Below are 22,817 nucleotides of genomic sequence, written 5' to 3' on the forward strand. Positions count from 1 at the left end.
GGGAACGAATATGAGAATTTAAGTACAATGATGTACAAACTAAGGGAAATAAATGAAAATGAAATTAGGTAGGTTTCATTTGGAAGTGTTTTTAAAACGAATGAAAGTGTTATTTGTGAAAATATTCTTGAAACTAATATTTAGTAAAAATACATGTGAACCATGGAAAAGTATTTAAAGTGCTTCTTATAAAAAGCACATAATTAAAATTTCTTGCATGAAACACTTTAAGTGCTTTTGGAACAAAAAAATATTTCTCTAACAACATTTTTAATCATTTTGAAAGCACTTCCAAATGAGTCTATATAATGTTTGGAGTGAAAATGATTAATCACGCACATTATTTACTCACTTACACATTTAATTCAATTTATTTTAATTTATTTGAACTAAAAAAAAGGTAATGTTAGGAAGATCAAATTTCTTAAATCAAATAATGCAGATGTTAATAATTGAATTATTACACAAGTGTTGATTAACATGCATTGCGGTTTCACTTCTGATACTAACAAACAAAACTCCACACCTTTTAAATTGTTTTTCACAAGCTTCGATAGGATTTGTAGTTCAGCATGAGAAAAATAATTATTTATACTCCTCTTTATGCAATTCTTTTGTTGTTTTTATTCGCTAATTTTCTTTGTTTTATTCCAAACAAAGAACATAACAAAAGAAAAGAATGCAAGTGGTGAAAATTAGGTGCGAAAATCACTCAAAATAAATAAATAAAATTATTTGGTTCGAAAATGTCAGGACAAGTCTCATACTTTAGTGTTTATCTTAATCATCCATGCTTATGAGACCCGTGAAACACCCAACAAGCACAAATATAAGACTAATGTTCAAGTCAAAAGGACTATTGTTTTTATAAATTAAATCACTAATTGTGGTTGGTGTTTTTGGTAAAAGTTAATTGTGGTTACTTTGACAAGTCATGGACTGAGGGTCCTGCTGAATCTGCTATCTGAGAGTCTGTGTACAAATCTTTGACACAAGAAGAGGAAGAAATTAGTTTACAAGGTTCTGCGTTTTCCTGTTGACCTGATTGTCCTATTCTGCATATAATCTATTTTTCTTGATGGAAATTCAAAAATCAAAAAGTTTTCTCAATATTTATTGAATTTCCAATAAAAGGCCTTTGATTATATAAGTTAAAAGAATAACCATCATTAAAAGGACAGCACTACTATATTTTTTGTCAAGAAGGACAGCACTTCTATATCCCACAAATTAATATATTGATATTGACCATGAAACCATGAAAATACCACTAAAATCGATGATGATCTCTGCTAGGTTGAATGAGTTGTAACCTCAATGAGTTGGCTAACTAGTTGAGTTTTATACTTGAAGAAAATGATGTTTGGTGTGTAATCATGTTCTAAGGAAACCCCCATAAACTATAAACATTATCTACCTTATACTCGGGTTCAAACAGGCAGTTACCATCACTTTTAAAAGTTTTAACACTCTTTGTCGTACTTCAAAATGCATGCTCTGATGAGAGAGAGAGAGAGAGAGAGAGAGAGGATAGCGTAATATTTTGGCGGAGTTGGTAAAAGGAATGTGTAAAATTATGTTCTTGAAGTGGGGAACCCCGTTCAGCTGCCCAAATTGGAGCAAATTGGTTAGGTTTACATCCTCCTTTGTTTATACGTAGGCGCAATGCAGAAGTGTAGCTAAAACCAGTATTTGTTTATACGTAGGCGCAATGCAAAAGTGTAGCTAAAACCAGTTTTAGCGTCCCGTACTAAGTTTTCATATTGGAGACGCCGTAGGGATACAAAAACTAGTTAAACATAGAAACAACAACTGAACAAGTTATGTGAAATATGAGAAAGAAATAGCTAGGTTTTAGCTAAGAAAGCAGTAGCTAATGGTTTCAAGGACTTCTTCAACTACTGCATGCATTGCAGGTCCACTTGTACTAATTAATGCATCTTATTTGACAAATTCGACAATCGAACTCTTTAACCAAAATCCCCGAAGTACCAAGATTACCAATAAGTTTCACTAAATATTTGTTCCATTCATTGCTCACCCCAACAACTGCTGTCTACGCCATACTAACAAAGTAACAAATTCTTTTTCTCGTGTGTAATCCTTATTTCCTTACTACTATATCCATTGACTTGTTTTGAAGTAACAAAGTTTTGATTATCCTTAGTACATATCCATTTTGTCCTACATACCTGTTTGGGTTAATATTTAAACTTTGGACCTAAAAGAAAGAAAGGCCAGAAGAACTAAAGGGAGGAGATTTGCCCGAAGCCTAACACCAGACCTATCCATCCATCTCAGGACAATATGTCTACTCCTCATTAATGCAAAGGCTAAGCGCTTACAAGCGCTTACAAGGGAAGTGACAACCAATGGAAATCAACCTACCCTCAGCCCAAAAGCACTTTCTAAATGACAGAACATGTAAAAAGATGATGACTCACTAAGTGCTTTCCGGCAAAACTTGCAAACGGCCAAGATAAAATACATATAAAAGAGAAGTTCGTACTTCTCTCAAGCCAGTTCATACCTTCTAAACCCTTTTTAGCAATAGTTCCCTTAGAAAGTCATCTTTTGTTTAGTGTAAAAGCTCTACTACCTTCTCCAAATGCTGTAATAGCGATTCCATCATGTAAACCTGTTTACCACTTATCCCTTTCAACACACAAATCTCTATAATCACAAAGAGAAGAAACTGCAAGACGTTCACCCTTGCCCAACAAGGTGAAATCTTTCCTTACTCTCTTTATTTTATCTTTCAATTAATGGATCTGGTATTATGATGTACTCTTTAGTATATATTCAAGTCATTTCCAGTCATTTGATGATCAAAGGTTCCATTAGCACTTAGATCTAGTTCATTTAGTAGTTTTACTGCTATAAAAGATTGAACAGGAACTAGACCGATGACTTAGTCAGATTTGGACTTCTAACCTTTAAAGCATACAAGATAATAAAAGTCATTGATCTTAAGGCATAGAAAAGAACTTAATGTAAACTTAACCCATCTACAACAATCATTTGATAGCAAGAAGTTAGAATAACTTGGGGCGGAAGTAATCGACTTAAACACACTTGTTCTACATCTGCCATACTGAGATGGCAGTGGCATGCCTAGGCACTTAGTTAGTTTTGATTGCGAGCCTCGAGGCCTACACCTAAGGCCCTACAAAAGCACATTTCAGAACTAACTCTGTCATCCTCTTACAACTTCTCAACAAGCAGGAGCCCAACAACCAACCAAAGAGCCAACTCCTCAGGGAGCTGTGTGTTCGAGCCAGCTGCCTTCTCCAAGGAAATTCCTGCCCGAACAGTACCATCGAGTTTTCATTTTCCCATTTTGGTCAACGTTACGTTTTTTTTTCAAACTCAAAATGCCTTACATGTTACTAAGAACGAGAGAGCGAGATATATCAAGGAAAATCGAATGATAATCGTTTGCTAGAAAAACAACTAGCAATCCCTAGAATTCACTAGGAAGAAAGAGAGAAAACTCATGTTTATTGAATAATAGGCTTTGCTAGTTGCTTTCTAGCAAACGATTATCAAGGAAAATCGAACGATAATCGTTTAGAGTATAATTGTTTTCTAGCAAACAATTATCAAAGAAAATCGAACGATAATTGTTTTCTAGCAAACAATTATAAACAACTAGCAAACCCTAAATAGGTAGGAATAAACAAATAACAAAATATAAAATCATTCTTAGAGTATTAAAATCCGAATTAAATATTGTTAACGACATAATTTTCTCAAATTGGAATTTGCAATAAATTTGTAGATCTCATCGTTTTCTTCGAATCCATATATTACGGGCCCAAAACAGACATACCAAACTAAAGTTGCGTCAATCCGGATAACACAAAAAGTCAAAACATTCACTTTCGAGATATGGCAGCAGCCAATAACCTATTAACACGTGAATTACCATTTCTCTGTTCACTTTGTTTGATTGCTCGTTGCTTCTTTTAAATTTATTGCTTGTGAAATAACCTAATCTATGTCCTACATCAGTATCTTAATCATTTGAGCTAAAAACACTTTTATGTGAAAATCTATCATGCCGACAATTTTCTCTGTGACAACCCGTCCCAAATTTTACGAGTTTATAAGTTTTAAAATGTGAATTTATGAAAATACCCTAGAGGCGAAGGTATTGATTTTCGTTAATCACTAGTTCATAATGCGTATAAACTATTACCTTACTGTATTCCAAAAGTATTTGGTAGTGTGAACGCGTAGACGCACGAAAAAATTGAATTCGGAACTACGATGGAGGTTTACGGGACTATAAATTTGGAAATTATGTGGTAAGGACCGTTATTTATTATTTTATTCATTTCTCATAAATACCACTATATTATTTTAATAGTTTGTTGGTAGGAATTGGAAAAAATAAATAAATAAAAAAAGAAGAAGAAGGAAACGGAGAGGAAGGATAACAGAGGAAAAAAAAATGGATTGGGCAAGGATGCCCAATCGGAAAGAGAGGGACATGAGGAACGAATTGGAAGAGGAGGGAGGAAATTTTGCCTAATGAGAAGAGAGGAAAGGATGGGAAAGGAGATAGGAGAAAGGGAGAGGGTCGGCCGGATCCTTTAAACCCGCACCCAACCCGGTTTCGAAACCGGTGGAATTCTGGCGGTTCCGAGCCATTTTTCAGGAAAATTTCATCCCATTTCCACCTGCAATCATCATCATACATCTTCCCCTTCATTCTTCTATCAAGATTCGATGGAAATTGGGTCAAATCCGTGACATTTGGCAATGGTGACACCGACGAGTTTTGTGTCGATTCTCCCATTTCTGAAGCAATTTCTTCCAATTGTCACCACCACTAGACTTCCCTTGAGGCCTAGAACAATGCCCAATCATTGGTTGGAGCGTCAGAGTCGAATTGGGCACGAATCAAGAACACCAATTTCTAGGGTTCCCAGCGGATTTGAGGCAAATTGGAGCCTTTTCCAGGCCAAATTGGCCTTAGTCACAGGTATAAAAGTTACTATACTCATTGAGATCTTCATTCCTGTAATTTTTGGTAATTTTTAGAAATAGTTGAGTTTTCCGGCTAGCCGGGGCAGCTGACCACCACCCGCGGCGGTTGGTGCATGGCCAGGGGGCTGTCGATGTTATTCTTAGGCTAACTAGATGCTTTGAGTTCAGTTTTGGTAATTGTACGACGTAAGTTGATTGTTAGAATCTAAATTCTCTACGTTACGTTAATAGGTCATTATATGAATCGACGATCCGACCGTTGGATCATCACCAAACTTTAATATGTTATAGTTGTTGAACCTAAAAACTACCAAGCCTACGTGGCGCGCAGGCCAGTAATCTATAAGCTAACTACATCATTTGGTTGAATGCAGGGTGTGCCAACTTGTCGGCCGAGCTCGGTCGAGGAGTAAAATATGTTGATGTTGCGTTGGGTGCGCGGCTGATTTCTACGTCTTACAATTACGACCGAAAAAAAGTTGAACAGCCAAATGCTGATATACCAGGCAAATGCTGAACCTGTCAATGAAAAGTTGAACAGCCGCAGCTTGTGAAAATCACTGTTAACATCTCCGCATTGCGCGGTGAAACGAGCCACGTGTTCTAACGAGGATAATGACGATTCTCTAGCGAAAAGGCTAAAATCTGGAATTTTGAAACCTTTAGGGTATTTGAACCGTTCCACGTAAGCTGGATATGGATGGATGAATTTAGGGAACTTCGACCCCTTTTTCATGGTCGAATCAATCGTCCGCTGGACCTCGGTCATATCGACGGATGTTGTTTCCACTCTCTGGTCGGGTCCATCTGTCCTGCTACTCGATCTTCCTTTTTTTTCTAAGTCAATTGGCTTGAGCCGAGTAGGGATTGGCTCGACCTATACTATTGGTAACAGATTATTTCTTGGTGGCAATTGCTGGGAAAGATCGAATGACCTGTCGTCGCAAACCTTGCTAACCAGTATTTCAAGCAATTTGTTTTGTATCTCACTAGTACTGCGTATCACGTCGTGTAGTTTATCGATTCCTCGACTAAACGTCTGTTCAACCATCCGAGATTGTTCGTCAAGTCGTCTTCGAAGAAACGATCTTGTTGGTGGATCAAAGCCTTCACCACCATCATCATCACAGTCATCCAATATCCCTTCATTAAGAACGCAAGTGTTTTTGTTAGGGATTTCTAGACTGTAAAGCTAACTGCCGAGACCAACTTTCTTTTCTCGGTGAGTTGCGCTTGTGGACTCAGGTATCACGACACTAAGGGGATTCTATGCCTGTGATACACTTTGTCATATGTTCTGAATTGGCAAATCGATTATTGATTTTCCCATAGTTTTTTTCTTTTTAACCGATCGTGTCTCAATTGGCATGAACTTCGTAGTTTTAACATTGGGTCCCATTAAGCGTGCCAAAATGTTGACCCTAAAGACTACCAAGCATACGTGGTTCGCATGCCGAGTAATCTATAAGCTAACTACATCCTTTGGTTGAATGCGGGGCGTGCCAACTCGTCGGCCAAGCTCGGTCGAGGAGTAAAATATGTTGATGTTGCGTTGGGTGTGTAGCTAACTTCTGCATCTTGCAATTGCGGTCGAAAAAAGGAACACGTCTCGGCCTCCTAGGTTCTCAAACCTGAAGACAAGGCTACTATTCTTACGAAGTTCACAAATCGTCGTCGTCGGATTCGATCACTGTGATGGTATTCGTCAGAGTAAACTCACGCCGAATTGACACCAAAGTGTAAGCGCACAAATACTCAAAGCAGATATAAGTCTCAATAGTAAACGTGGTTCGGCCATCGAAATGCCGAACTTTAAATCCCACTTGAGAGTATCCGATCATAAAATATCTCGGCATGCAATGTGCCGAGCCCAATAAACTGTAACATCTCACTTCGCCGAGAAGGCTGATGAGATGACTTCGACCAATAAGGATTCGAAAATCCTTCTCGACCGAGACTTGGATAGATAACCAGTCGTCCTCGATGCAGTGCTGTCTATGCTAATTGAAGATGCTGCGAGATCGGCTGGTTCTACGGCAACAATGTTGTTTATGCCAACTGAAGATATCACTGGTTGCCTTCACAGTGCTGTTTATGCCAATTGAAGATGTGTCGGCGAAAAAGAAAAGGAAAAAAAATCTCAAGGTTGTTGAGCGAATTTATGCAGGGCAGTTGTGTGTTGAATTAAGAGGGGGTTGTTTCGATGCCTTTTCTCCCTATTTATAGCAGCCAACCTGTATTGAATCCCATTCATTCCTGGATTAGAACTCATTCTCCTAATCCATCTTTATCTCGACCAATCCTATTCTTACTAGGACTTTGAACACAACTCATTATCAAACCTTGTTCAATCTTAGCATCCTAATCCCGTCGAGACTTCATCTCATAACAGGATTCGTCCACATTCCTCTTTCCGATAGGATATAGCCCACTTCGACCGCTCGGCCCATGGGCTGAATATCTTCTAATGACACCTATTTAAAAGATCTAACTCGGCCCAAAATAGTATTTTTGGGCCCAAACAATAGTACACAATATTTGACAACCATAGAAACTTACGGATCGGGAATCTGACGTATGGATCTTCCTGAATTGGATTTGTAAGTTCATAAAATAAATGTTGATCGCCACTTGATTTTGGGCAATTGGTGGAAATCCGACCGTTGGATTATAATGAAACCTTGGGATGTTGTTCTAGAAGTTTAATGTGAGTCTTTGGAAGCAACGGATCAGAAATCCGTGATGCAGATCTTCTGAATTGAATTACGTAGGGATGCGTTTTATGTAAATTATGTATTTTATCGGTCAGAACTCTGAGATGTGATTTGATAATTGGTCATAAGCGACAATGGTTCGTGATGTCTCGACATGCGTGCTAAGGAGTCGAGGCACGGACCTCAGGTGAGTGGGTCTTTTCCTTTCTATATTATATATATATATATATATGATTGACATTTCGTAAACGGTTAGAAATTGATTATTGCATATAATTACAGTTAATGCTTTAAAATGCTAATGCGAACTACGAATGGTTTGATCCCTGATTAGGGTACGTAGGCAGTCTAACGAGACGTTAAATGCAGTCATACCATAAATGAGACTAAATAATTGAGACAATAGCCTTGTTTGAGAAATTGAGCAATATGAAGGAATCTGGTGAAAAATGTGAGATTTAACCTCACATCTCGATGATTAAATGTTGATTATAAATCAATGTGTGAAGAAACGAGAAATTGTGGCTTTACGTTTTATAAATGCCATGTCATAATTAGTTTACATTTTAGTATGTAATTTGGTACAAATCCGCATAGTGTTGCACACAATACAGAGGTCAAGGTACGTTCAGGTGAGTATATAATGTCGGTATGATTGAATAATAATTAGTGATGAACGGATGTGAGTAGAGCTCATAAATCTGCACCCCGGTGTTAGTGCTCCCTCCTGTGGCCAGGGCACAGTCCTTCACGTGATGTTCACCTCCTGCACCTTACGCTCACCTTGGATTCAAGGTAGGTGCACAGGTCTGTCGTACATACCACTATAGGTGGTTCCGACTCGTAGGTGACCCGCGATTATTCGCACAGTCTTCACATGATCGTAGCACTTGAGCGTATTTATTTACACCCAGCCCTGTCGTACAGACCACCTTAGGTAGTTCCGACTCATGTGCATGTATACTTATTGAGATATGGATAAGTCGTACAGGTCACTAGAGGTAACTCCCGACTTATGAGCTAGCATATGTGATGGGATATGGAGAAGTCATACAGGTCACTATAGGTGACTCCCGACTTATGAGCTAGCATATGTGATGAGATATGGATATAAGTCGTACAGGTCACTATAAGTGACTCCCGACTTATGAGCTAGCATATGTGATGAGATATGGATAAGTCGTACAGGTCACTAGAGGTGACTCCCGACTTATGAGCTAGCATATGTGATGATATATGGATAAGTCGTACATGTCACTATAGGTGACTCCGACTTATGAGTTAGCATTGATTGATGAGATATGGGTGCAGTCGTACAGGTCACCAAAGGTGACTTCGACTTGCGTGCTAGTATGGGTTATTAATCACATGTTTATTGATATTGTGAATGAGATGCTGTGTTGTGGTATATTTATGGTTTACTGTCGATATACTTTTGGTTGCACATTGATACGTGGTATGATTTTCTGGAACCTATACAGATGTTCCAGTGATGGGTTATAATGCTTTAGATGGTTTCTATTAAAATTTCATTTCTAGGGCTACTCACCCTTGTTTTGTTTTCACCTTCCAGGTTTTATTAACTGAACTTTCTTATCGTTAAAGATTCGTGGCAAGTCTTGGTATTGGAGATTACCTTCGATTGTATGATTTTCAATCTACTCTACTGTACTTTACGTATGCTCTGACGTCACGCGTGAAATGAGTTCATTTCCGCTCACGGCGCACTCTTGTATTTAGGCACTCTTAGGTTTAAATTTATTCACATTTTTTTTCCACATCATCATACTTTATGGCTTCGTCACCCTTCAGGTGTGCACAGCTCAATTCGGAGTCCTAGTGGACATTCCAGGTCGGGGTGTGTCATTCTCTCTCCCATTAGTAATGAGGACAATGATATACATAATGATACGATAACTCTTATTTTTGAGAAAAACTTATGTGAAACATGTTCACCGCTAAGTGGCATTCACATCTAATAATGCATTGTCATGTTTAATATTTTTTTCTCTATATATCTTAAATGTACAATTAGTAAAGAAAAAGACATGCAGTTGGATTTAACACACCAAAAAAAAAAAAATCAATATACAACGGAAATGACAATTTTTTTTTTTTCAGACTTCAAATATTGAAATATAAGAGAATAACAACAAAATATGTTTGAAGGTACAATGAAAGAATGATGTGAAGGCATCAAGCGAAAGACAAGGAGCTATTTCCAACCTTAAATTGCTGCCCTACTTTCCTTAGCAAAATTTTCTTTTTCTGACCAGAAATATGCAAACAAAAACAAACCCTATGTATCTAAATAGGAAAGGAAATAACAAATAACAAAATATAAAAAAAATCCTAAAATATTAAAATTCGAGTTAAGTATATTAAACAACATTTTCGCTCAAATTCCGTATGAGATTGTTGTTTGACAACAAGTCTTGTGGATATTGTCGCTCTCTTTGCAATCTATATATTATGTGCTCAAAACAAACATGTCAACCCAAATTTGCGTCAATATGGCAACACAAAAGATCCAAAACATCCACTTTCGGGATATGATAGCAGCAACTAACTTATTGGCACATGAATTACCAGTTCTCCAATCACTTTTCTTGATTGCTCGCTGCTTGCTTCTTTTAATTTTATTGCATGTGAAATAATCTAATTTCTTTCCTACATCGGTACCTTAATTGCTTGAGCTAAAAGAGCACTTCTACTATGAAATTTATCATTTCAATAGTTTTCTATCTCCTATTAGTGTTAAGGACAACGATATCTCTCATTTTTTAAGAAAACTTGCATTGAACGGGTTCACCATTATGTGGCATGCCAATCCAATGATGCATTGTTATGTTTATGTTATCCTCCACATAACAATGCATAATTGATCCAAAACCACATTAGCAATGAACCCGTTGCATGGCTCTCCTCCTCTTCATGCACACCTCTTGTATATTAAATATGAATTGGTCAAGAAAAAGACATGCCGTTGGATTGAACACCAAAACAAATCAATAAACGTTGGAAATGACACATTTTTTCAGTCTTCTAATTTTTGTAAACATGATAACAACACCAAAACATTTTTGAAATAAGCATGATGTGAAGGCATCAAGCGGAGACAAGGAGCTATTTCCAACATCCTTTTAAGTATTAAATTGCTGCCATACTGTCCTTAGCCAAATTAGCTTTTTGCTTACCACAAATATGCCAAGAACAACAAACCCGCAAGGAAATAGCTACCATTACATTTTATAATTTTTATTTATATCACATTTTTCACTTTTGGAGGTTTTGGGTGGGTCATGTTCTTCTTTTTCTTTCTTTTTAGATTTAGTAAAAGTAACATGTAAAATCATAAATTGTTAATCATCTCTTTGTCAAATTATTAAATTAATTGTTATTTTAATCAAACTAAGTTGGTGCTTTTGTTTGCGTGAGTCACTAATTTTTTTTTTTAAAGAAAATTTGTGTTTCTTGTTCATGTCGCACCTTTCTAATCCAGATATTATTAGTTTAGCATTATGTGATAATGAGTGTTACGTCAAAAGGTAAAATTTTACTTCACATTAAGGATTTGTTTTCTCAAATTTTTTAAGATAGATGCCAAAACTTCACATATATGGTACAAAACGCAACATGTAAGTAAACTTAACATCTATATATATAAACTGAGAAGACAAAATAATGATTTTTTAAATTCCAAAAAATACCCCTCCCTAGTTATGAATACCAAAATATAACAAATTAGGAGTAAAATAATAAATTGAGCGATTATGTATTTAAATTATATTTTATAAACCATATAACGTAGTTCCTAATTGGATTATTGTTTAAATGTTAAAGTTTTGTTTTTTATATTGGTGACACAAGTTTGCAATTTTATTTTAGAAAATTAGTATATCTAGTATTATTTTTATAAGAAAAAAAATATACAATTAGTGCTGAGGTGTCACAGTATGATTGGTGCCCTTACACAAGGCAGGAAGAACCTAATCAGAATATCGCTGCCCTCGCCCCCGGTTAATCGTCCATCCATTGCCTTGGCTATCCACACTCCTCTCCCCAATCGACTAGCTGCTGCTTCCGCCATCCCCATCAACTACTCCGTCTCCATCATCTCTCTCTCTCTCTCTCTCTACTTTCTATCTCTAGAGCCCGATCCTCTGCGGCCATGGCTACAGTCCTCGACTCCGTCGTCGTTCCCCGATCCTCCGCTCTCCCTTCTTCAGCCGCGCTCTCTCGGATCCCGGCTCCCTCGTCGCTCTCGTCCTTGTCCGCCGGCGCTCGGTTGCCTCGCTACAGAGGCCTCAAGGTCGGATCAGCTCTCCGAACTCGCTCCGTCGGATCGCTGAGTTACGGTCCCGCTTCCGGACAAGCGAGCCGCCGTGGCGGGCTCGTCGTCTGCGAGGCTCAGGACACTGCCGTCGAAGGTCAGTCTCGTAATCTCTCCCTTCCAGTCAGGATTTCAATTTTTTTTTAATTTGCTTTGAAGTTTTTTTTAATTTATTTTCAAGTTTCACACTTTGTGTTTGGGTGTCTGGAAAATTGTTTGTTTAATTCTCCTTCAGTTTCGTAGCAATCAACAGAGGATTTGATTTTTGTGTAGAGATTGTTGTAAGATGGTAGATTTAGATTGTTTATTGAGTAAAGGTGGTACTTTTATCCAAGAAATAACTGTTTTTCTCTGTTTATTAGCTGCATCAATTGGGCTTTAAACTTTTTACCCATATTCTGAATGTCGTATAAGTTGATGATATTGGTGGCATTGTTTGTAAAGAGTTGGGAAATGAAAGGAATCGATCGGGAAATAAATTGTTGAAGAAAAATATTGGTTTTTGAAACTTTTGAAAACTTGGGTTGACTCGTAAAAATTAGATTATTAGTAAGGGAAGATAGAAGGAACCGAGGATGAGGCCACCTAAGAAGCGTAATCAAATGGTTCGGAAGATGTACTTTAGATTCTTAGGCAAGCTTTATCTGGTGATTTCAAGTTGTGGTTACTTGTAATTGTTTGGTTATGCCGGTTGATGGCTGAAATAGACCTGCTGCTCGGTGGCTAAAGACAAGCCACGGTTGAGACTGTCAAGGTACTTAACTCACAGTGACTGACTAAAAATTCCAACATGAATGTTCGATTTCAGGTGAAATGTTGATGGAATGTGTGGTGACTGGTCATTAAAGACAGAAGCGAATGATAAACCTGGGGATGTGTGCATGAATCTTGGGTAATTCGGACATGTAATTAAAATTATGTATAGATATGGAACAAAAGTATTGTACTTATGAGAGTATACAACGAAAGTATAAAATTGGTTGAAATTTTTGTGACTGAAAATATCAAAATTTTTATTAGAAAAATTGAGTTTTGATCTAAAGGTGGTGCTTTTGGACTGATTCTTGCTTACTATATAATCAATGTCCAAAGTATTAGAAAGAGTTCTGCAGTTCTGTGTTCACATATTACTTTTGGTAGTTCAACAAGTTTTATTTTTGATAGTATGTTCTCTTAAAAATTACAGTGCCTGCTGTTAGTGATGCAACATGGCAGTCACTTGTCCTAGATTCTGAATACCCTGTTTTGGTTGAATTCTGGGCTCCGTGGTGTGGGCCTTGCCGTATGATCCACCCCATAATTGATGAACTGGCAAAGCAATATGCTGGGAAGCTCAAATGCTACAAAGTTAACACTGATGAGAGTGCTTCAATTGCAACCCGATATGGGATTCGAAGCATCCCAACTGTCATCATATTCAAAGGTGGCGAGAAGAAAGATGCCGTTATTGGTGCTGTTCCAAAATCTACATTGACCACCAGCATAGAGAAGTTCTTGTAGAGTGTGGTAAGTATTATTCACCTTGTTGGACCTAAGCTGTGCCTTGTATCTGTTTCTTCTCTTTCTAGATTATGATCTCTCAGATTTCGGAGGCTTCTCTCCCAAAATAAACTCACGTCTGCTCCTGTATAGTTAGTTATCTGGATGAAGTTGTAACTATTTTTTTTACTTTACGAGAATGTTAGTGACTTAGTAAATTATTATTAATCGTATGTGTGGGTTATCTTAGACGCACTTTCCATTGTTACAGAGTTCAGTTATGTTTCTTTATCTTTTGGTTGAAGATCGTAGTCAGTGATGCAGGAACCTATGCATGTAGGATAACCTAGAAAATATATGTTAGGAGGTTGTAAGTGTTAGGTGGGATTTCCTGTGAGATCATTTCAAAGGGATGATGCAACGGATTGAAATTCATGTCAACTCCTCGGGTTCACCTTTCATTTTAGAGTATTTTCTTTCTAATTATTCGTGCAAAGGCGGGGTGTTATGTGGGGTGCGAGGGTTGTCCTTAGGTTTAGCTAGTCAAGTGTAAGACAACTCCATCTTAAGGTTGTCTTCTTGGTGGAGGTGCTGGTGGGGTAACTGCGTAGGATGTTTAAGGTGAGAGGAAGTTACTAGCTCAGAGCTGTAGGTCTATTTAGATGCGTGCATTCTTCTTTTAAATAGCTAGAGTGCCATTTGAGGCTGCATTAAGTAGGAAGTTTGACTCATTGTCCATATACTTATAATTTCGAGTTCGTTTTCTCTAACATCGGCTACAACAACAAAACCGTAAAAGAAAAGCCCTACACCATAAACTCTCCTACTGTTGGGTAGCTAATAGCTTTGGAAAGAAAGGCCTAGCTAATTTTTGATATTGGGGAATAGGGGATTTGAACTCGGAACCTCGGGTGCAAGGTAAAATGCTTTTAATCAGTTGACAATTCTCGTGGTTTTGAATAGTTTGAAAACCAATTTAGAGAGGAGACTTTGATCCTCTATATGTAGAGATAAATTATGCAGCTTTAGTTCGATAAACTTTTTATCTCTGTATGTGTTTTCATCTCATGTTGAGTCGTGTACAGGTTAACAGGCTACACAATAATATAAACGTGTTCAAGTGTGTTATTTTCGGGTTAAACAGGTTGACGAGATGAACTGTTATTTAACCCTGTCATGCGATTATGGTCCAACTCAAACCCGTTTATTTCGTGTCATCTTCAAGTCAAGTAATCGTGTTCGTTTTCCAAATTACGAGTCCTAAATTAATGAGTTTGGGAGGGATGATTCGTGTCTCTTTTAATATTATCACATTCAATGTGAACTCAAAACGCTTTAGTAGCTGCTCAAGAGATTCATCATGTCTGCAATGTTGCCATACACACTTTGGGGTCCTTCAATTCCTCCTACAAAAGGCAAGAGGGTGCGGATTAACCACCAAGCCGTTGGTGGGCAAGATGAGATGGGTTATTTTTAATTAATCTGTTTGGTGAGAATAATTGTAACATAGACTGGATTGACTACAAATCCGAAATAGGGAAAATATGATGGGTTATGTAACCTAACCACACACGAGTTATGTACTCGTCCCTACCAATCCAATCCTACACCTAAGATCAATCTCATCTACCCCACAATACGGATCAAAATAGTCCTATTCTACGTGAACATATATAATGCCCCGAGAGCTAACTTTGAGGCTCTGACAGAATCTGAGATTTATGTTTTAGTTTCAACTTTCAACTACAATCTCCCAAAAATCCAAATGGGGCCGGATCTGGATGGTCCAGGACATTGCCAATTATGGCAATCTTGATAAAAATAGATGTTCCTCAAACGTACGTGTCAAACGTTATCCTTTTTAATGTTGTCTTCACTTGCGGCCTTTATTATTATTGTCCTAAACCTCGAGAACTTGTATGCCACACAATACGTGTCTAGTAATATATGTACAATTAGTCTCCTAAATTCACAGGATAGAACATTGTCCTTATCCACCATCAGAGTTATGACTCATATTACTAAATATGGCCAGATACACTTCAAAAGATATAGCGTGATGATTTTGAAAATAGCTAGCATAAGAAGTAGTACCATCAAATGCTCTACATGGGTTGTTAGATTCACTGCACAATATGTATACAAATAAATCAGCATTTTGTTTTTAAGTTTGATCCAACGGCATATCTCTTGACATGCTACGATGATGTATGAGTTTAAGTTTAACATACATTGTCGGTATATTGATAGGTTAAGCTTTTAGGCTTAGTGGTAATCTAACACGATATCAGAATCTTATTTGTAATACGTTCCAAATTTGACTGACATTCTCTACTATTTGTTGGTTTGGAAGATGCTGAATTTTCGCATGGGAGTGGATCAACTTGATACACTTTATTATGAGAGTTATAATTAACACTCCGCACTTTTCCGTATTGAAAGAAAATACATGAGAGAGGAGTCTTTCAATGCTAGAGAGGTCTTATTAGACTATTCATATTCAACAGTAGAAATTTCTTCCATGTGAAGGCTTTGTATATTGGAATTAGCTCCTGATTATTTAGAAAATTCGACCGACCATAGGCCTCCTAATATAAGAAGCCAAGCATCATTTTTCATCCTGAAGATTTGATTCTCTACCGTATGCCAAGTGTCACATTACTGTTGCTGATGAAAAGAACACGTGGCTCTGTGTAAGATTCATGTGGCTTATTATATTTCATTGAAGCTACATGACTATCCAGTATCCATACATGGGTGAGAGCCACAAGGCACCAAATCACGTGAAATATCAGACCACCTAATATCGATAAGCAGATTAATCTTATTTTTCATAAACGTGTTTTTCATATTATCTGTATTACTGTTAATTTGCCAACATTATAGCATTAATATATTGCAAACAGAACTCTTAGTGAAAAGTAACTAACGATATTTAACATTTCATTGGCAAGGCCAACGCTGAAAATTTGGAGGCCCTAATCGAGTCTTTGAAGTGGCGTCTTAGAGTTCTTTGACCACGACGCTTTGTACATTGATATGTATAAAAAAGAATTCTCTAAAACAAAAAGCTCTATATCTTCATCATATATCATTAAAAATTAATATCAAAATAAGAAAGATGTACAAACCTTACCTAAATAACACGTCTCGTATTTTTAGACGCAAATGTACTAATTAAGTTTACATAATTTAATTTTTCAACCAATTCTTTTTCAATTGATAAAATAGCTAACTCATTCAGTCTTTCTTGTGATATAGTTGATCAAAGATAAGATATGAACAACTTTAATTTTGAAAAACTTCTTTCCGCAGAGGCAACTGTAACTTGTATAACTAACAAAGTTCTATTATAAAAAACCCAAAGACTTAAGTTTGTAAACTTCTTATGAACAATCACAAAATTCGTAATATTAATTTATATGTAATATAATAAAATAAAAATTGGAGGCCCCCTAAAAATGGAGGCCCCAAGCAACCCGCCTCCTCCGACTACCCTCAAGGCGGGCCCCGTTTATTGGATAGTCGAATAAGATACTTGACCCGAATGCCGGCTTGCTTTATAATGTCCCCCCAACATACGGATAAGAGTCTAGTCAGCATGATAGAAAGTTCCAACTTCGATTGATTTCCGTTTTGATAAAATCCATCTCAGAAAGTCAAGAAGATTGCAAAGAAAAGGAACTCCATGTCATATTCTTCGGGATGATCAAACTTCATGATTTCGTTTTTGACCTTTAATTCTTTGACATGTACCCCCAACGCGATCGAACCTCAAATCTTGTATGCAAAATATACATGAAATTAAAGAACACAAGTAGTGATCACATACACACGAGTACTTGTGTTCATGTAATGTAATTGCCTGTTGACATTAACTTTCAGTACAGAAAAATATATGGGAAGTCCTTAATTATTTCCTATTCGGCATTAATTTAAAGGAAAAACTACATTTAAATGAATGCTCACGATTACGTGCATGAAAGCGCCATAAAAGAGATTAAATGTGCACGAGTTCGTAAATGACCAAACAGGATAAACAACATCTTTAATTGAAATGCTGGATCAAAATTTGAACTAATCCTTAAGGGTTGGTTTAGTGGAAGATGAGTAAGGTTTCAAACTCTTAATCCAAGTTTGAACTTCCATGGTGTATTTTTTGGGGCCACCAATTTTGTTTTGGTGTACTATTTGACCTGGATGTCGTCTGACATGTGGTATCAAAACTAGATGTGGAGTAAGATTAGTCTGTCATCAATGTGTGGTTAGAGACCTCGTATGTTAATATATATTGAGCATATACGATTTACACTTGACAAAATAGAGTAATGTTAAGTAGACCAATTTTTTAACCAATTTTGTAAACCATGTGATGTGTAACCAATAGGAAATAAGCTCGTTAATCAACAGTTAAGTAATAATCCAATCATCAACAACCATGTCATACGGTTTACAAAATATTCCAAATTTCTGGCAAAACTGCAGGCAAGTCATCCAATCCAATGTCTTCACATGATTTACGATTGAACTTGCATACTTTAAGAGTTACAATGGAAATATCATTTTTAGGGGAAACCTACACAAAGTTTAAGATTTAGACAATACAACATTCATGAACTTAAGGTTTCCAAAGTATACGGTTGATGACATATGGGCAGTTTAATTTGTTGATTTGGATAAGGTTGAATATTTGTATGCCGCATAAAGTGGGGATCATATAACATTTGCCATCCCCATCTGGATTTGTCACAGCCATCAATTTTCACAATCTTGAATTTTCCTAGTGGCCAATGAATATTTTCCTTTAGGTATATTGTGCACTGCATGGGGTCGAAAACCATAAAATAGAGTAAATGAAGGCATTTTTGAATCCCACACGTCTTGCCAATAACAATATACACAGTCAAGTGATACTTATCTTTCTGAGATTGAGACCTCCATTTGCTAAGAGAGAATGTTATTCTTTATAACTCAAAAGTTGTTGTCAACATGGGTATAGATTTACACTTTGAAATTTCAATTTTGAGACAAAAATACCGTTAAAGGTTAGTTCATATTAAATACCAAGTTGGGCATATATTGTAAGAATTTTTTTTTTAAAGTATTTCAGAATACGCCACAAACTTTATTGTAATTGAGCCTATGACTAAATAAAATATCTTGTCCTCAAGTTTGTTTCTTTTAGGCCATTTCCAACCGATGGCTGACCAGATGGCTCGTTTTAGCCCTCTGGCCCTCCAAGATTCTCCAAGATATTAATATTTTAATGAACAGTACAGGGCCATATTTGCCTCCATCTCCAACCGATGGCCAGAGGGCTAGAGGGCTTGTTTTAGCCCTGTCACAAAAAACCGTCTCCAACCGAGGGCCAAAGGGCCATAGGGCCAAACATAATTTATTTTTTAAAAACTACAACTTAAATTCAAATCCAACGGCTAGAAGTTATAGGAAAAAAATGGAATTTAAAAAAAAATATGAAACAAATTTTGTGAAATAGAAGTTATAGGAAAAAAATGAAATTTAAAAAAAATATGAAACAAATTTTGTGAAATATAAGTTATAGGAAAAAAATGGAATTTTAAAAAAAAATATGAAACAAATTTTGTAAAATAGAAGTTATACGAAAAAAAATATGAACCAAATTTTGTAAAATATAAGTTATAGAAAAAAAAAGGTTTAAATTCATAAAAACAAAAAAAAAATTTGAATACAACGGCTAGTGACTGGCTAGCTGTTGGAATTCAAATTCAAATTAGTGTAGGTTTTAACAGACACTGTTCAAACTGATATTATATTAACATTGCTATTAGTGTCGGTTATAACCAACACTAATAATAACCGACACTAATAATATAGTGTATATTATTTCTATCAGCTATAACCGACAAAAATAACAAAACATTAAAAAAAAAACGGACAGCCAGCCCTCTAGCCCTCTCCGATTCCGTGGGGCCCTCCCAGATTCCAGAGCCCTCTGGCCTAGCCCTTGGTTGGAGACGATATTCAGCCATTTGGCTCTCTGGACCCTTCGGTTGGAGATGTCCTTACCAATTTTATAAGGTCCCTTAGGACCTGGGGTTGACTATGATTGTTTAGCGTTTTAGAAGTTTTGTCAAGGTTTGAGGTTGATCATTTGGGTTTAGGGTTTTAGAATGTCCTTGGGAGGAGCTTAAGGCTTGGGGTGTATGTCTCGTGTCTTGGGCGGAGCCCATTGTGGATGCAAATTTTCTCCTCTTCGATCTTGGACGATTTTGCACCTACAAAACAACTAGCACCTTAGGTTAAGGCCAAGAGCCTCACGCGCCCACGATGAATGGGGGGGGCTTTGGCCGAAGAACCTCCGATGCCAAAGTTAGAATTTTAGAGAGAAATAGTGTTTAGAGTATTTGTGATTTTTTGTGAGAGAGTTGGAATGAATTTTTGGTGAGAATATGTGTTTATTTATAGAGTTAGGGTTTGCCCTATTTGAATAATAGTAGTCAGCCATAGGGTTTTTGTGGGGGTTAATTTCATGTTTAATTTGCCAATTTATTGGCTAATTAAATATGAAAATAATAAATGGGTGGTTATAAAAATGAATGATTATTTTAATAAGGAAAATGGGAAAGATGAGGATGTTATGGAATGTTTGAAATAAATGGCTAATTGAATAAGGAAAAAATGAGGTAAAAACATATATGAAATAGGTTTTGAATTGTTACCCATTTTGGGTACTCCTGACTTGGTTGATGGATGATTCTCCACTGCTCGCGTGTAGGAGACCCGGTATGCCTCCAGGGTATTTTTGTCCTATTTTGTCCAAAAATCCACGTGTCGCCTAGTGAATATTTTTGGCTCCACAAATGCCCCCACACCTATTGGGCTGCTCGTAGGAAAGGGCAGCAGGTGTAGAGATCTTCTTGCTTTAGGAAACGTAGGATTGCTTCTTATTTTGATGTTGATTCTCTCTTTAATTGGAAATTAGGCCCTTCTAGGAAAGGGAAATAAACTTCTCTCAAAGCCTATTTAAGTCCACCTTAAGTGGGTTATTAAATCAACTTTGGAGAGCAATTTATTCTACCCCACAAGAGAGAGAAAGTTAGAGGATATTTGTTCCCCCTCCTCTAGCAATCTTCTACATCTTGCCCGTGCAAAGGACCGTCTTTCGTTGATTTCTTCATCTTCTCCGTGCTGCACCGATGTAAGAAAAATTTAATTTTTCTTGCCTTCTTCTTGGATTAGTGCTATTGCGGGGCAGCCGTCGGGGTGGTGCAGTACGTCGGCTGGCAGGGGCCAGGAGTTGGCTCGGCATGGGCCGAGGAGATGTCGTGGCAGGGACCACTGCTTGGGCAGACTTGGCTTGGCTTGAGCCAAGGGCAGCTTGTGCGGCTGGGGTCGCGGATTGTGGCGCTGGGGCGCAGTGCTAGGCGAGCCGCATGGCTAATGTCCTTTGGGCTCTTGGACTTGACTCGGGCCAGGCTGGCGATTGAGAGAAATGAGGAGATTGCGGGTCTCATGGACTGCTGGAATGTTGGGCATGCAGGCCTTTTGCCCGCTGGAATGCTGGGTTGAGCTCCCCTGCAGAGTACCATGAATGTCGTTGGCTGCTTAGTCTTCTTTGCTGAAAGAAAGGTGGGCTACTCCAGAAAGATGAGGTAAAGAGGATCAAGGCGGATGCATTGGCTCGTTTGATCGCTGTCGTGGAGCTTACTATGAATGAAGATGGAAAGAAGAGATCTTCCCCGCCTGCTCATGAGATGCCTAGTTAAAAAAAAAAAAACTGAAGACTTTTTCTGCTGCTCATGAGGGTCCGCTTGCTACCGAAAGGTATGTGATTGACATGACTTCTTCTAATGGGAAGAAAAATAAGGCTGCTAGATCTGAGCATGTGGCGTCTTCCATGTTGAGAATGGCTAGTACAATTTTGGATAAGATTGCTCAGCGTAAAAGTTTTATCATGCCCCCATTGCCGAAGTCTGTACCAGGACGTTCTTTGGGAGCCAAGTCCGGTTCACCTTTGTAGAGACTTGCTATTATGAAGAGTGGTAAGGTGGACTCTGCTGCTAAAGTGGCGCCAAAGCCTGCTCCCTTTGCTGCTGAGATTGATTCGCCTCAGATTGAAGATCTTAAGCTTGCAATTTCTGAGCTTCGTTTCGCTACTTATGCTAAGAAGGTAGTGGATGAGCTACAGCGCGTCCATGTTAGTCTGCTTAAGAAGAATGAGCAGCTGAAGGGTGAGAATGATGGGCTTGAGGTTTTAAGACATTCTCCATTTCTTCGGAAGACTTGCTTGCTTTTACTTTTAAGGCTTCCATTGGTGAAGTAGTTGGAGAAGTTAGTGCCCAGACTGGGGCAGCCAGGGGTGAAGCGTCGGATGATGCCGCTGCTAAGAGCGTTACGGCTGTTGAAAGTGTGGCGACCGAGTAGTCGTGAGATGTCCAAGCTGCTGTAGTGTAGTATTTTAGGTAGCCTTTAGGATTTTCTTTGTTTTTCTTGTAGCTTTTGTTTTGCTTGAACTCCTTCGGCCTTTGCTAGTTGTTTATAAACATGTTTTCCTTCGTTTTTCTTCATATTCACTTCTTTTGTTCATGCCCTAACCTTTAGACTTGATAAACCAGTGGCAGGCATGCTACTTTTTTATAAGCAGACAAACTTGCGTAGCCTATGCAACCGTAGGTGTTGGTGTAGAACTTTGCAAAGTTGTTAGCCATAGGGTTGGCAGCCGGATGCCTTACTTACAGAAGCAGACAAGTCCGCGTAACCACTAGGCTGTTAACCTTGACTTTCTTCAATTCCGTAGGTTGCGTAGCAAGTATCACAACACTTTAGGACTTGGTGTAGGTTGTTCCGCGCTTGGCAGAGGTGAAGCTTATCGACTACGTAGCATGTCGGCAGTGGATAAAACTTCGTATATGCACGCTAGCTTGTTTAACCTTTCACAAGAATGTGCGGTTGTATAAGTCTAGTGCGGTTTCACAGCTCGAAAGGCAAGCCGTAGGCAGTCTTCCAGAATCCGTAGGCTACCTTAGTGCACTCGGTAGCAGCTTTAGGATTCCAGGGCAGCCGTCCATCGGATGTACTGCGTAATGTGCCCTCTCCGTCTCTAGGGCCCGGTTCCCCACGGATTAGGCCAAGAGACCCAAAATCCTTCAGTTAGCTAAGCCTTGAAAAAGACCATTGCGGCTACTTCTAGGAATCCCGGCGCAAGCCATCGTGCATCTAGTTATACTAGGGCAGCCAGGCTCATCCACGTCTGGATATTCGGAGTGTAAAGTTTATCCTCCCGTCTTGGAGAGCTGACCCATATGGGTGTCGGA

General features: G+C 38.0%; 1 protein-coding gene across 1 annotated transcript; it reads left to right on the forward strand.

Annotated features, from left to right (window-relative positions):
• Positions 1-11,648: 11,648 nt before the first annotated feature.
• LOC103448670 (uncharacterized) lies at positions 11,649-13,770 on the forward strand. Its single transcript, XM_008387940.4, has 2 exons — positions 11,649-12,139; positions 13,229-13,770. Exons 1-2 carry the CDS (start codon positions 11,881-11,883, stop codon positions 13,540-13,542), a joined length of 573 nt encoding a protein of 190 aa, XP_008386162.2. The 5' UTR covers positions 11,649-11,880; the 3' UTR covers positions 13,543-13,770.
• Positions 13,771-22,817: the final 9,047 nt, after the last annotated feature.

The sequence above is a fragment of the Malus domestica genome, chromosome 11, assembly GCF_042453785.1.
Source record: "Malus domestica chromosome 11, GDT2T_hap1".
NCBI lineage: Eukaryota > Viridiplantae > Streptophyta > Magnoliopsida > Rosales > Rosaceae > Malus > Malus domestica.